Source organism: Laccaria bicolor, genomic scaffold, assembly GCF_000143565.1.
Source record: "Laccaria bicolor S238N-H82 LACBIscaffold_44 genomic scaffold, whole genome shotgun sequence".
NCBI lineage: Eukaryota > Fungi > Basidiomycota > Agaricomycetes > Agaricales > Hydnangiaceae > Laccaria > Laccaria bicolor.
Window position 1 is genome coordinate 332,385 of NW_001889915.1, and position 13,464 is coordinate 345,848.

General features: G+C 47.3%; 3 protein-coding genes across 3 annotated transcripts; 2 read left to right on the forward strand and 1 right to left on the reverse strand.

Annotated features, from left to right (window-relative positions):
• Nucleotides 1-3,097: 3,097 nt before the first annotated feature.
• Nucleotides 3,098-4,972, reverse strand: LACBIDRAFT_186162 (uncharacterized protein; the record flags this gene model as incomplete). Its single annotated transcript, XM_001887385.1, has 7 exons — nt 3,098-3,325; nt 3,386-3,517; nt 3,580-3,715; nt 3,765-4,052; nt 4,109-4,333; nt 4,391-4,731; nt 4,789-4,972. The coding sequence occupies 7 exons, from the start codon at nt 4,970-4,972 to the stop codon at nt 3,141-3,143; spliced, it is 1,491 nt and encodes a 496-aa protein (XP_001887420.1). The 3' UTR covers nt 3,098-3,140.
• Nucleotides 4,973-5,499: 527 nt separating this feature from the next.
• Nucleotides 5,500-7,572, forward strand: LACBIDRAFT_143199 (multidrug/Oligosaccharidyl-lipid/Polysaccharide flippase; the record flags this gene model as incomplete). Its single annotated transcript, XM_001887313.1, has 13 exons — nt 5,500-5,576; nt 5,635-5,852; nt 5,909-5,934; nt 5,990-6,104; nt 6,154-6,201; nt 6,313-6,384; nt 6,435-6,626; nt 6,679-6,733; nt 6,784-6,882; nt 6,939-7,034; nt 7,097-7,152; nt 7,211-7,343; nt 7,395-7,572. Coding segments are annotated over 13 exons (1,365 nt in total), but the record flags the coding sequence as incomplete, so codon positions are not given.
• A 1,369-nt stretch (nt 7,573-8,941) lies between these two features.
• LACBIDRAFT_310229 (MOP flippase) lies at nt 8,942-11,307 on the forward strand (the record flags this gene model as incomplete). The annotated part of the gene is made up of 14 exons (XM_001887314.1): nt 8,942-9,219; nt 9,278-9,495; nt 9,559-9,584; nt 9,642-9,756; nt 9,818-9,842; nt 9,899-9,918; nt 9,974-10,045; nt 10,094-10,285; nt 10,333-10,387; nt 10,443-10,541; nt 10,601-10,666; nt 10,752-10,807; nt 10,868-11,000; nt 11,052-11,307. The coding sequence occupies 14 exons, from the start codon at nt 8,942-8,944 to the stop codon at nt 11,305-11,307; spliced, it is 1,611 nt and encodes a 536-aa protein (XP_001887349.1).
• Between the last annotated feature and the right edge of the window lie 2,157 nt (nt 11,308-13,464).

The following is a 13,464-nucleotide window of genomic DNA, read 5'->3' on the forward strand; positions in this document are numbered from 1 at the left end:
CATTTTTGATCTACCCAAAACAAGCCCCTTCCTTACACCTATATCTCAACAACCGCTAATCCAATTGATATCATTCAAAGTTCTGTATACTTGAGTCAGCAAGTACTTAATTCTTCACATTTTTCTAGACCCTCATATGAAGTGTTGGTAAATCTCTCAAAACCTCATTTTTTCACTTTTTCCTACATGAAGCAGAGGATGAGATTCAGACCTCATATTCATGTCAAAGATGTATATAGAATATTTGTATATTATCATATTTATATGGTAACTAGTCCCCAGAAGTTGAGGAAGATATAGTATTTTTTAAGTGGTGCAAAACTTATAGTGAGTCACTGTACCTACGAACAAGGACTTTATGGACGTCATGGAGGGGATCTCCAAAGTCAGCCTTCAACCAACTTGGCACAAGAAACGCATCAATGACATTGTATTTCCAGAACAACGATTGGATTAATCGGGAAGCGGAAAGTGGGGGGCTTTGTAACATGTCAGTCCAGTAAGCCTTCACTGCCTTTACATTAGTATCCTTCCCACTCCCCAAGATTCAACTCTCGTCCCGCCTTTGCATTTTCATTTACTAAATATGTTACTACATTTCATTATATAAGCATTGTACTTATACCTCATGTCCTACATGAGGCGAATATATCTTTTCTACCACCACAATCTCTGTATCGTTTGATATATAGTCCTACTAATGGCTAGTTGAACTCTCAGAGGACGTGAGACTAGAGAATACTCAAAAGCGCAGCTAGAGCAATCTCCATCGGAACTGTCCATGGAGATCGGGATATGAGTACCGTGAACTGTCACGTTCAACAATCCCAAGCATCTAACTACCGCTTATGACTACTACGGGGTCATCACACCTTTATCCGCATATTTGTCTAGTGTTTGGAAGTCCGGTCTCGTGACCGGAAAAAGACCGTAACCAGACCGGACCAAGACCGCAAAAGACTGGACCTGCAGTTATGGTCTTTTATTTTTGAGATGTAAAGACCACAAAAAAACCGGTTAACGTGAACCGGTCTTGACTGGTTTGGACCGGTCTTTTGTAACCCCTTAAATACCCTTTAAAACGCACCCAAGAACGTACGATTTGGTAAAAAAACGAGAGAGATATGAATTAAAATGTAAATTACTTTTGGGAATAATAGATGTACCAGACTTATTTTATAGAAACACCAATTCCTAACGGAATTTGACGTTCTTGGGCTCGTTTTGAAGCTAATAGAGATGTTAATAAATTTACCGATTTACAAATTTAAAATAGTGGCCTAAAGACCGGTCATAAACCAGTTAAAACCGATGCAGACCGAAACTGGTCTATAGACCGCAAAAAACCACGGTCTGCGGTCTTTTTGTGGTCCGGTCTGGTCTTTTGACTTCTGGGGAAAAGGCAGACCGGTTACGGTTACGGTTAATGCCCCTAGGAATCAAAAAACCGGACCGAACCAGACTTTCAAACACTATATTTGTCAGACTCCCTATGGCTGTCCCACTACCTGAAGGACACTGACACTGATTAGTGTTCCACAATCATTAACCACCCTTCCAGCAACATATCTATCCATCAAAAGCCACTCATCATGAAGGCCTTGGCTACTTTCGGAATGGAGAATGCTAACCCAAAGTATACCCCCCTTCCTCCAGGCATTACTCTTGTTGAATCACAGCCTACACCTATTCCTCCTCCCAACTCTGAATTTATGCACAATAAGGACTATAGGAGCGCATTGGGAATGCTTAACCACATTGCCAATGGGACTCAACCTGACATTGCATTCTCCATCATGGTACTAATGTGTTATGCATCTGATCCTCAACCAATGCACTGGAAACTTGTTCAACACCTTCTTGTGTACCTCAAAACAATGAGTAGTCTTGTGATCACATACCAGAAGGATGGGGTTAATAAACCCTTTGGATATTCTGATTCATCATATGCCGACGAATCCAACAGTCGAAAATCATCTGCTGGGTTTGTTTTTATATCTTCTGGAGGCCCAGTCAGCTGGAAAGCAAAAACTCAGAGGCATGTCAGTACCTCTACCAGAGAGGCTGAATATATGGGTGTTTTCAAAGCTGGGAAGCAAGCTAAATGGGTATGCACTTGGTTCTACGAAATTGACCAATATTTCAACCTCCCCATCACTGTCTACTGTGATAATGATGCTGCTGTTGCTCTCTCTAAAAACTCTGGTGGTCATACCAAAATCAAACATGTCAATGTCAAGACCCACTGGATTCATGAGGCCGTTAACCTTGAAGATATCATTGTTGTCCCAATTGACACATCCAAGAATGTTGCTGACATCTTCACAAAATCTCTCTCTTGACCAACATTGGAGTATCTCATCAAACTCATGGTGTGAAGCATTCACTCTGAACTTCTCGCATAGCTGAAGCCAAGAGGGAAGGAGGAGGCAAGAATGGGTGGATCTGGGATCAACACCCATGAGTGAACAATGAGCAGTTACAAGATACTCAGCTGGCCCAACATGATTATGCATACTGTAGGAAGTACAGATATACAAAGCATTACATGTAGTGCAAGAGGATGGCAAGACTGCTGACAAGATGGTGGTTCAAGACAAAAGATCAATATCTAGCCATATACTGTTGTTTGACTATGGCCTCTGGGCATTCCCTTCCAATCCTGTATCACACATGGGAATGGAGTTCATCAATATTTAGGAGCTACAGTTTCAGGGGGAGTGTTGAGGTTTAGAAACCTACGCTACGTTCTCTCTTTACTCCTATTTCAAGTTACTGACACTGTCTTTTACTTCCGTATATACAATTTTCTCGCTCCTTTCTGTACCTCGCACCTCAGTCGTTTACCCATACATGTAACCACCTGAGGTGTGTATTCCTTTACTTATATTTCTTCTGATACATTACTTACTTATCTCTACCTTAGCTCTTACTTACGGTCTTATCCCAACAGGTAGAGATTGACTTATACAGTCATTTACCCATACGTGTAACTGCCTGAGCTCTTACTTACGGTCTTATCCCAACAGCAATCATATAAGTACTCGGGCCAAGCAGGACTTGCTGAACTTCCTGCAAACCGGCGGACGATAGTAGTGTTGAAAATCAAATTATATGTGGATGAATAACCTCACAACGCTCTATAGAAACTCTAACCCCATGCCAACCTGTATTCCCCTCCTCGACCCATCACTTTTGCTTGCAACCAATGGAACGCCAAAGTTCACCTCCACCCTTATAGGGTCGAATCGGTATATAAGACCCACCCCAGCTGATATTGATGGACGAGAGAGGGTATTTTGGATACTCTCCAACAAGGGTCGAGCTTTGTAATCAGGTTGAACACAGTCACAACACGAACGAGGATGGGATGGGATCGACGTACATTTATCCAGGGCGTCTAGCCGACCAGCGTTCACCCACAGATGAGCCTTGACGGGCCAGTGTGGCTTTTTGGGAATATTAGATATGAGGCTGGCGCCTGCTGAATAGTAGATATCACCGCCTATGTAGTCGGCTGAGAAGAGAGTGAGTTCAATCAGACGCGCTAAACTGAGTGGTGAGGGTGAAGGGACCTACGTCCATCCCGTGGACCCATACTATTTGCTTTGAAGGAGCGGATGGATGTTGGCCCTCCCAATTGGAAGCGATCTGAAAAGAGTGTGGACCCTTTGAGACTAGACAGGAGACCTGCGCGTGCTGCAAGGGAGATCGACTGGAAAGGCGTTAGACCTTGATGAACTACTTCCGAGGAAAGAACTTACAACGCCGTTAGACACGGGTCTTGATACTTGACCCTCCGCTTCTGCCTTGTAAAATGACGCATCCCCACCCAAACCCGCAAACTCGTGGTATAGTTTTGCGTATACCCCCTTCTTGGCCATCATGCGGTCATCTCTGGTGTCGAAGAGGTAAGTGTGAGAAATCGACGACTTGAGCGATTCCCCAGCCGCTTCTCGCATGCTAATAGATGCAGTGGGCGCCAAGTCTGAAATATGCCGCACAACGGCTTCATAACCCAATTCATGTGTCCCTGTTTCCGGGGTGCCATTCTACGGATGGATGAGAAAGGAGGGCATAGTGAAAGTTAGAGGCTGACCTAGCTCACCCTGACAACAGCTTTGACCCCGCGGAGACCCTCTGAGCAACTTGCGTAGGACGATTGGTCTCGCTCCAAGCCGTACACATTAACTTCTCCGAATGTGTCGAGGTCGGAGGTTAAGGGCGTCACCAGAGAAGCGCGGAATGCGCGTTTGGTTTTCGTGCCGAGGGAGAGATTCGCTGTGAATGTCTCTGCACCTCCAAAGACATTACGGACACGTGCTGACGCGCTCTATGTTTCCCTTAATGAGTGCTTGGATGGTAGGTTGAAAGTAAAAAAAAAACTGACCGCACTACCTTCATTGTTCCCAAGCTCAGTTGAGCTACTCACGTAGTATCTGCCTCGTTCGCGGGTTTTGAAGACCAGGTCGACACCTTCGCTACTTGCGAGAGGATCACGAGCCCGTTCAACTTTTGCTTCGATCGTTGCGAAAAGGTCCGACTTGTTCAACATATGATATATTCTACGAGTGGTATGAAGAACGGATTCTAAATTGGTTTGGGAGTCGAGGGGAGATACAGTCGATGCCTTTAACGCGGGGTCGATGATGAAGCCTAAGAAAGACTTTCGTGTGTGTATTGCACCTTCGACGCGAACAGAGGAGATGGTGACAGGTGTCTGACGGTTGCCTTCAACCTAATAGCAAAGGGGTCGATATTGCGTCTGATGACGTGAGAGACGGGAACAACTCACGACCTCTGAAAGATGGAGCACCGCGGACTCGTATTCGCCACGAAGTCGTCTCGCTAGCCGTTCCTCCTGCCATTTAATTAGTTTTTGAAGGTCATCGGGCTCCTTGTCTCTGGGTGCCGATGAATTTTGGAGAGGCGGTCTCAACGGGGTAGCGGACAGCTCGAACTCGCCGTCCATGGTCGTCGTGGATGTCGGGTAAAAAGAACACCATCACGTGTCGCGGTTTCGGCTTCGGACCTTCCCCGCCGGGCGGTACTTGGATATTTTTGCCCCTGTCTCCGCCCGGCTTCTCAAAATTTACTACTGGATGGAGACCCTTTCAGATTGTGTGACTCGGGTGTAAACTCTCTTGCTTTCGTTGGCCGTTTACGCCAGCTATGTCCTCAACCTATGCTCATTATCAAGGCCCCGCCTCTTTGCCTTCAGACTATGCTATTTTATCGCGCTTTTCCTCAACGCATGAAGATTTTGAGCCCACTGACGAACCACGAGAGGGAATAACCTCCGGAACTGACTCAAGACCCGTCCGACGCAGAGAAAGCTTTTCTGTCTCCCCGTATTTCAGTCCTCTCAACCCTACGGTCCCCGTAATCGGTGTCTATCCTCAAAGAGACTCTAAAGCCAGTACTCCACCAACCGAAAATACTCCACTCCTTTCTCCACCCGTCCCTCGAATTGAAGAAGAAATAGATAGGAATGTGTCGGCGGATAATGGTACCGGCACGACCATGTTCTGGGAGGAACTTCGCATCCTCACCAAGTACGCCTTGCCGGTCTTTGGGTACGTCTTTTTTATATATAAAAAACATTCAACTGTATTGATTATCGCGTGATCTCAGAACCCATCTCCTGGAATATTCCCTAGTTATCGTTTCAGTCATCTCTATCGGGCATTTATCCACCAACGCTCTCGCGGCAGTTAGTTTGGGATCAATGACCGCTAGTGTCTCCGGTTTTAGTGTCTTGCAAGGCTTCTCCAGCGCACTTGACACCATGCTTCCATCCGCCTGGACATCACCCCATCCCCACTACGTCGGTCTTTGGACCCAGCGTATGAGTGAGTTACCTGTCGTACTTTACGTTCGTTCATGCAGGGCTGAATACGCTTAACAGCCGTGGTTATGTCTGTATCTTTAATCGTACGAGCGCATTCAAGAACCTATGCAGGTTCGGTATTAAAGTTTATCCTGACAGCCCATGTTCCTGATCTGGTGGAACGCGGAAACCATTCTACTCTTCCTAAGACAAGAGCCAGAGGTAGCGCACCTCGCATCAACCTACCTGCGTTGGGTCTCCCTCGGGCTGCCCGGTATGGGAATTTACTTTTTCACCGACTCTATTCTTACATGCTTTTTAAGCTTATGCATTTAACTGTATCAGTCGGTACTTACACCCGTTTATCCGCTGTTTTGATTGTTCCTAACCCGCAATCCTTAGTCGCTATTTTCAGTCACAAGGCGTGTTCCGCTTCTTGTGATCAGGATCACCCAAGATTGCTCATGACTCTCTTATAACAGGGTTGTTCACAGTCCCCACTCGCATTATCTTCATTGTAGCACCTTTCAATGCTGTCTTGAACTATCTCCTTGGTAAACTCCTCCTCTTTCGCTTCGCAACGTCATCTAACCGATCTACACAGTTTGGGGTCCCAAACCATTCAGATTAGGCTTCATCGGCGCCCCACTCGCCACCGCGATCTCTTTCAATCTCGTTTCGGTGATGTCAATCATTTATGGTATCTTCTTCGTGGATCGAACGGCGTGGTACCCGCTTTCCAGGAGGATGTTCACAAGCTTGGGAGTCTTAGTCCAGTTAGGCTTGAGTGGTGTCGGTGAGCCTATTGGTTCAATCAACCAACTTCATTCACTGATTTGATCACTCAGGTCAAACGGCATCGGAGTGGTGGGCATGGGAGTTGATTGGTCTCGCCGCGTCTTTGTTAGTATCCGTGGTTTGTCGCAATCCCTCCTTACTGATGCGCCGCCTAGGCTGGGCCCAGTAGCACTTGCCACACAGTCCGTCCTTCTAGTTTCCGCATCGACGACCTTTCAAGCGCCTTTCGCATTGGGAGTTGCCACTTCCGTGCGGTGTGTCCGCTTTTTATTCCGCTCTGTGCTGCGATAGCTGATCCAGATGCATGCAGAATTGGTAACCTCCTCGGGGAACAGAAGGCCAAGCGGGCGGGCATGGCGGCTAAAACCTCTATCATAATGGCACTTTTGCTTTCTATGATCTCAAGGTATGCCGTTCGAGCATTCACTTCTCGCAGCCATTGACAAACCTTTTGTCTTGCTCTTCTAGTGCCATGTTTTTGATATTCCGAAACGTGTGGGGGTACCTTTTCAATAACGATCCAGGTTTGAATTAAGCAGTTCTTTCTATGTGGAAGGAATCTGACTTGGAATTGGGATACAGAGGTCGTTGGTCTGGTGGCATCCATTTTGCCCTTAGTAGCGCTCTTTCAGGTATTCGACGGGAATGCAGCGGTTACGGGAGGGATTCTGAGAGCTAGGGGTAAACAATTCACTGGAGCTTTGTTAAACCTCAGGTAATCTTTCCGGATCTCTTGCACACATACCTCTTGACAAACCTTTTGCAGCGCATACTATATCGTCGGTATTCCTTTCGGCATCTGGCTCGCTTTCTCGTGGGATATGAAGCTACATGGTTTGTGGTATGGGTTGACCATCTCCCTGGTGTACTGCGCTGTACTGGGGACGATCATTTGCCTCCGATCGGACTGGGACCATGAGGTCGATAAGGTCATGAACAGGCTGAAGGCGGAGGATAAGGCACGTCAGGAGGAGACACGCTTGCTTGGTCATGGGCATGGACGTGGAAGTGGTGTGCATGAGGTGTAGGCGACGGTTCGAAAATGAAGCTGAAGGTCAAAACACTCCCTGTTTATTGGGGGATCTTGCTTTTTGTGTCGGTTGGGTAGCTTGGGCTCTATGACGTCTCGGGCGTCAGAAGGTTGGGCGTCTACTCCGGGAATGTCGGCTGTATACCTAGTGGCATACATACACCGCACCTCACCGCACCTGCGCATGTAACTGATGCATTATCTGTCTGTCAAATTGGATTCTTGCGCAATTGGGATTTCGAGTTGGGACATACTCAAAGCTTAAAGCTTCTCCGTAAAGGACGAAGGTCAAACGCTGCGGGGGAAGGTATCTTCAAGCTCAGCCATGTCGAATCAATGCCTCACTCGCCTCTCCTCAAGCCAGTCATTCTCTCAACCTTGGTACTTACTCACAGAAATTAATGGTTTGATCGTGCACATGTGGTTCAATTCTGGTCCGTCAGCCTGAGAAACGTGTGTAACTTTTCGTCATCCATCACACACATTCCCCGTGCTAAGCGCTCTATGGATCTGGGGCAGAATCTCTTTGAGATTTTGCAAAACATACGTAGAGTACAAGAAACACTTTGGAAATCTGTACAGGGGCCCAGGTGAATGAAACAAGTGACAACAGAAACAAAAATACCCGTCAACACACCTCTTCAACCGGCGCATAACTTTCCTAAGCACAATTCATATCGCTCATCGAAGATTTTACTAATGTTTTGTTCTCCTCATGACCCACTATCATCCACGCTTGATTATACCTTGAAAATTTGGACTTCTAGATCTTGTGGACCTCCCAAATCAACTCGAAATCAACCTCGCGGTGAATATATGCGCATTTTTGGCCGTCTAGAAAGGTCCAATTCCGTATGTTTTTCTACAATTTTTCTATCTATGGTCTCAACAAGTACGTAACTTATGGATTTCCAGGGACACGGCTCGCGTCGAGAATTCCGACTTTGGAGCTCCCCCACTCAAAAATCGACACAAGAAGCTTGGCTGTCTATTTATAGAGACCAACCAGACTTGACGCATAAACTGGATTGAATTCCGCATAGAGATGGGAAAATGCTCTGAATCTGCGATGGATCTACGCATTCTGTGTCACTTAAAGACTAGCGCTTGACCCGCTCTCATTAACGTTGTCAACTCGGGACTTGACTAGGAACTCATCGCTTTCCGATCTTGTTGCTGTTTGACCACCATGTCCTCGACCTATGCTTATGACCAAGACCCCCCTTTACCCTCCGACTACGCAGTCCTATCACGCTTTTCCACGACGCACGAAGGGCCCACCGATGATTTGGTATTCCCTGGAGATGATTCAACTACCGTCCGGCGCAGAGGAACCATTCGCTTCTACCCATACCTCCGTCCTCTCGAACCCACTATTGGTATCGATCTTCAAGGAGGCTCCAAAGTCAGCGCTCCACCAAACGAAATTACTCCTCTTATCTCCACCCGCTGGCCGAGTTGAGGAAGTGAGCAGGCACAGATCTGTCGACATTGGCAGCGGTATGGTCATGTTCTGGGAGGAACTTCGCATCCTCATCAAGTACGCGTTGCCAGTCTTTGGGTATGACCACTTCACTATTTCTCAGAACAAGGCAATACTGACGGGTGTGCAACTTCAGAACTCATCTCTTGGAATATTCTCTAGTCATCGTTCCCGTGGTTTCTATTGGACAGTTGTCTACCAACGCCCTTGCGGCAGTTAGCTTGGGATCTATGACCGCTAGTGTCACCGGCTTTACCGTTTTGCAAGGCTTCTCTGGCGTTCTCGACACCATGCTCCCATCCGCTTGGACTTCGCCTCATCCCGAGTTAGTTGGTCTTTGGTCCCAACGTATGAGTGAGTTACCTGCCGTGCTTGAATATATTCCTTCCAAGTGAGACTGATGTCATGTTTCGACAGCCGTGGTAATGTCTGCGTCACTCATTGCACGTCTGCATTCCTTGGACCGAGTAGACTTTGATTAATTAATTCTTTTCTTGCAGCCAATGTTCTTGGTTTGGTTCAACGCAGAAACCATCCTTCTGTCTCTTAGGCAAGAGCCAGAGGTAGCCCACCTGGCATCAACTTACCTCCGTTGGGTTTCCTTAGGGCTGCCAGGTATGTATGTGTGGTTCCCTTTTTGGGTGGTGTTACTGAAGTCTGTTTTATGCTTTGACAGCCTATGCGTTTAACTGTATCAGCCGGTACGTATACCTTCGCCCGTTTGTATGCTGTTGTGATCGTGCCTAACTCACAATAGTCGCTATTTTCAGTCACAAGGTATATTCCGCCTCTTGAGCGGCAGCCCGGGTTGCTTACAGCTGTGTTATAACAGGATTGTTCGCAGTCCCCACCCGCATTATCTTTGTCGTAGCACCACTGAATGCTTTCCTGAATTATATCCTTGGTTCGCTGTTTTCCTCATTTTGAAGCAGCATCTAATCATTCTACGTAGTTTGGGGTCCTAAACCCATTCAGCTGGGTTTCATTGGCGCTCCAATTGCCACTGCGATCTCGTTCAATCTCGTGTCAGCCATTTCGATCATTTATGGTGTATTCTTTGTCGACAGAGCGGCATGGTGTCCTCCCTCGAGGAGAATGTTCACAGGCTTGGGGCTGCTGATCCAGTTAGGCTTGAGTGGCGTTGGTAAGGCTATGCATCTCATTGGCTAATTCGCTAATTCCTTCGCTCAGTTCAAACGGCGTCGGAGTGGTGGGCATGGGAGTTGGTTGGGCTCGCCGCATCTTTGTACGTATTCATACTTTCTAATTTTGGACCTCTGCCGACTGAGGGGGTCACTTAGGCATGGTCCCGCGTCACTTGCCACACAGTCAGTTCTACTAACTTCCTCATCGACAACCTTCCAAGCGCCCTATGCTTTGGGAGTGGCCACTTCTGTGCGGTGCGTCCGCTCTTGTGTCATTCCGTTTTGCGATAGCTCACATCGCGTTATCGACACAGAATTGGTAACCTGCTCGGGGAACAAAAGGCCATGCGGGCTGGAATGGCGGCGAAGACCGCCATCATGTTAGCTCTTGTTCTCTCTATGATTCCAAGGCAAGTTATTATGGCCTTGCTTTCGTTTGCCAATAACTCCGTCCATCTTTCCTAGTGCTATGTTCCTGGTGTTTCGCAACGTCTGGGGGTACCTTTTCAATGACGATCCAGGTTCGAAATAGCTATAATGTTGTTTCTGCGAATGAAACCTAACCGGGAACTGGAATACAGAGGTCATTACGTTGGTGGCGTCAATGCTGCCTTTGGTAGCCCTCTTCCAGGTGTTTGATGCCACCTCAGCGGTGACCGGAGGGATTATGAGAGCCATGGGTAAACAGTTTACGGGAGCCTTGCTGAATCTCAGGTAATCTTTCACTTGCCCATACTTAACGTGACGTACTTAATCTTTCTCCAGCGCATACTACCTCCTTGGTATTCCCGTAGGCATCTGGCTCGCTTTTTGGTGGGACATGAAGCTACATGGTTTATGGATCGGCCTGACTCTATCGTTGGTGTATTGCTCTGTGCTGGGCATCATCATTTGCCTTCGGTCGGACTGGGACTATGAGGTTAAGAAGGTCATGAACAGGCTGAAGGCGGAAGCCAAAGCTCGCGAGGAGGATACGCGCATGCATTGCGATAGGCATGGATATGATGTGCCTGAGGTGTAGAGGAGATCAGAAAAGTAGAACTGCCGATATTTTTCAGTGCCGGGCGCGGAATGCGTTAAGTTGGATGTGAGCACAGAGGTCGTGTGGGTGGCTATGGACTCTGGACAGGAATTGCAGCGGGACGTGTTTGGGAGTTGTGTTCGTTTATTTGTTTTCATGCAGTCAGAAAACGCGCCAGGCTTGAACTCAACCATCACTTACAACGTATAGCCAACAGCTCCATGGCGTAGAATTTTGCAAGTTCCTTGAGGCTTTTTTTTTGTTGCTTGCTTTCCAACTGGACCTAAACCGATTTCTTCGAGATGCTCAGTTCAAATGTCCTACAAGACAGAGTCGACCCACCCACCCGATAAAGTTGGAGCCCGTCACTCGGTCCACTGCCTGGCGTACGGAATGTTTTCGGTCGATTGGATAGACATATCTCTACCTGGTTGCAGTCATAGGCTCAATAACATTTAAGAAATCAATAAACGGACTCGATTCTGTAGGATCGCGGATTGGCGTCAAGCCCTCAGGTTCCTTTAGCCTACGCGAACCTTGGTGATTTAATACCTAACAGAAGCTGCGTCCCTTCGAGTCACCCACCCTTCCGTGCAGACCACGTCCGAAGACTCTTCTAACTCTATGATGCTGTTGTAACAAGACTGAAGTTACCAGGAGATGAGAGGAAGGTGCTCCTTCAAGCGATCCAACGAAGATATGAAAGTACGTGAATTGTGAGCTTATTTAGGAGGATAACTGTTCATCTAACCTCCCCTTTATAGGGTAGAGGGGGCATTTCTACTCGCATATTTTGTCTGTCACCGCAGCAGCAATAAATTTTGCGCTTTAATGTTGGATCCTGACAGCCCTAATTGGTTGTCATTCCCACTTCTCACTACTCCATGCGTCCTTATAGCTGTATTTAAAAGCTACCTGAAGACGGGCTCTCTCGAACTACATGCCAATGCCAGTGTGTCCGCGACTGGAACATCGCGACCGAAATAACGGTGCAAGCGCCTCCAGGAATTGCGAAGTATTGTAATCGAGACACCCACTACTAGTAGTGCATTGAACTATCCTCTGTCCCTCAAGCAAAGACGAACCTCTGAAATTAGCACCTTCGCAAGTGACCATGTGGCCAGAACAAAGGATCTCGCGTGGTCCTCAGGATTCGTATCCTCGGCTCAGTAGTAATATTGTTACTGTAATAAGCACAAGAAACGCAATTTGATCCTGGCAGCACAGAAAATAGACCATTTGGATCCGAAATCAGAGTGAATACTTGGACTTTAAAAATCTCTTCAAATGACATCAATCTGGACAGCGAGTCTTGATAGAATTTCATCAAACCCACACGCATCGGGTGGTCACCTGAAAGTTCCATGACTTTGTCCGTCAGCTGTGCAAACTCCAGGTCGCTTTTCAGTGGAAGCCTTCCACCCAGCCACCTTATTATGGCCGACTGCTCCAAGGGTTCCCATCCGACTAACCTCTTCGCAGAGCTTCGCGTCGTAATCCTCAGCCAATGCCGCTTTGTCAGGCGCAATCCCCGTGGCTTCAAACGAGTCCTTACCATGTGGAATTTTTGGGCTGTAGCCGCTGATCGCATGCCTGGACCCTGGCGTGAAGAGGACGAACCAAACCTGATACAGATATTTCATATAGAAGCACGGGCCCACTGGAAGACCAATGGATTTTGAAGTCGGGCGGGGTTTGGCGAGCCCAAACTCGCTGATGTCGAGAAGGAGCGTGCAAATTTCAGGTGACATGTAGCCAAAAAAAATTGGATTCGTCGAGCATCTTTGCAAGGTCGTCGATGGTCGTGGGGAGTGGGCGTGTTTTGGGAGTGAATAACTCCTCGAAGTCTGAGTCTGACTCTCTATCTGACCACTACACTGAATCTCCCAGAAAAGTGATGGCGCCCCGCAAAGTCATGACTTGGATACAGGCTTTTTGATTGGGGGATTATATAGTGTTGGTGTCTGGGATAAGATCTGGAACGTAGATGAAAGCGATGTCGTACTATCCTCAGCGCACAAGTAACGCAATTCGGTCTTGGCAGCACATAAAATACTTAGAACGTTTGAATCCGAAAATCAGAAAGCATGCTTGCACTCTACAAACTATAGAGAATAATACCAATATGAAGAGCGTTTCCGGCACTTCAGCGAGACC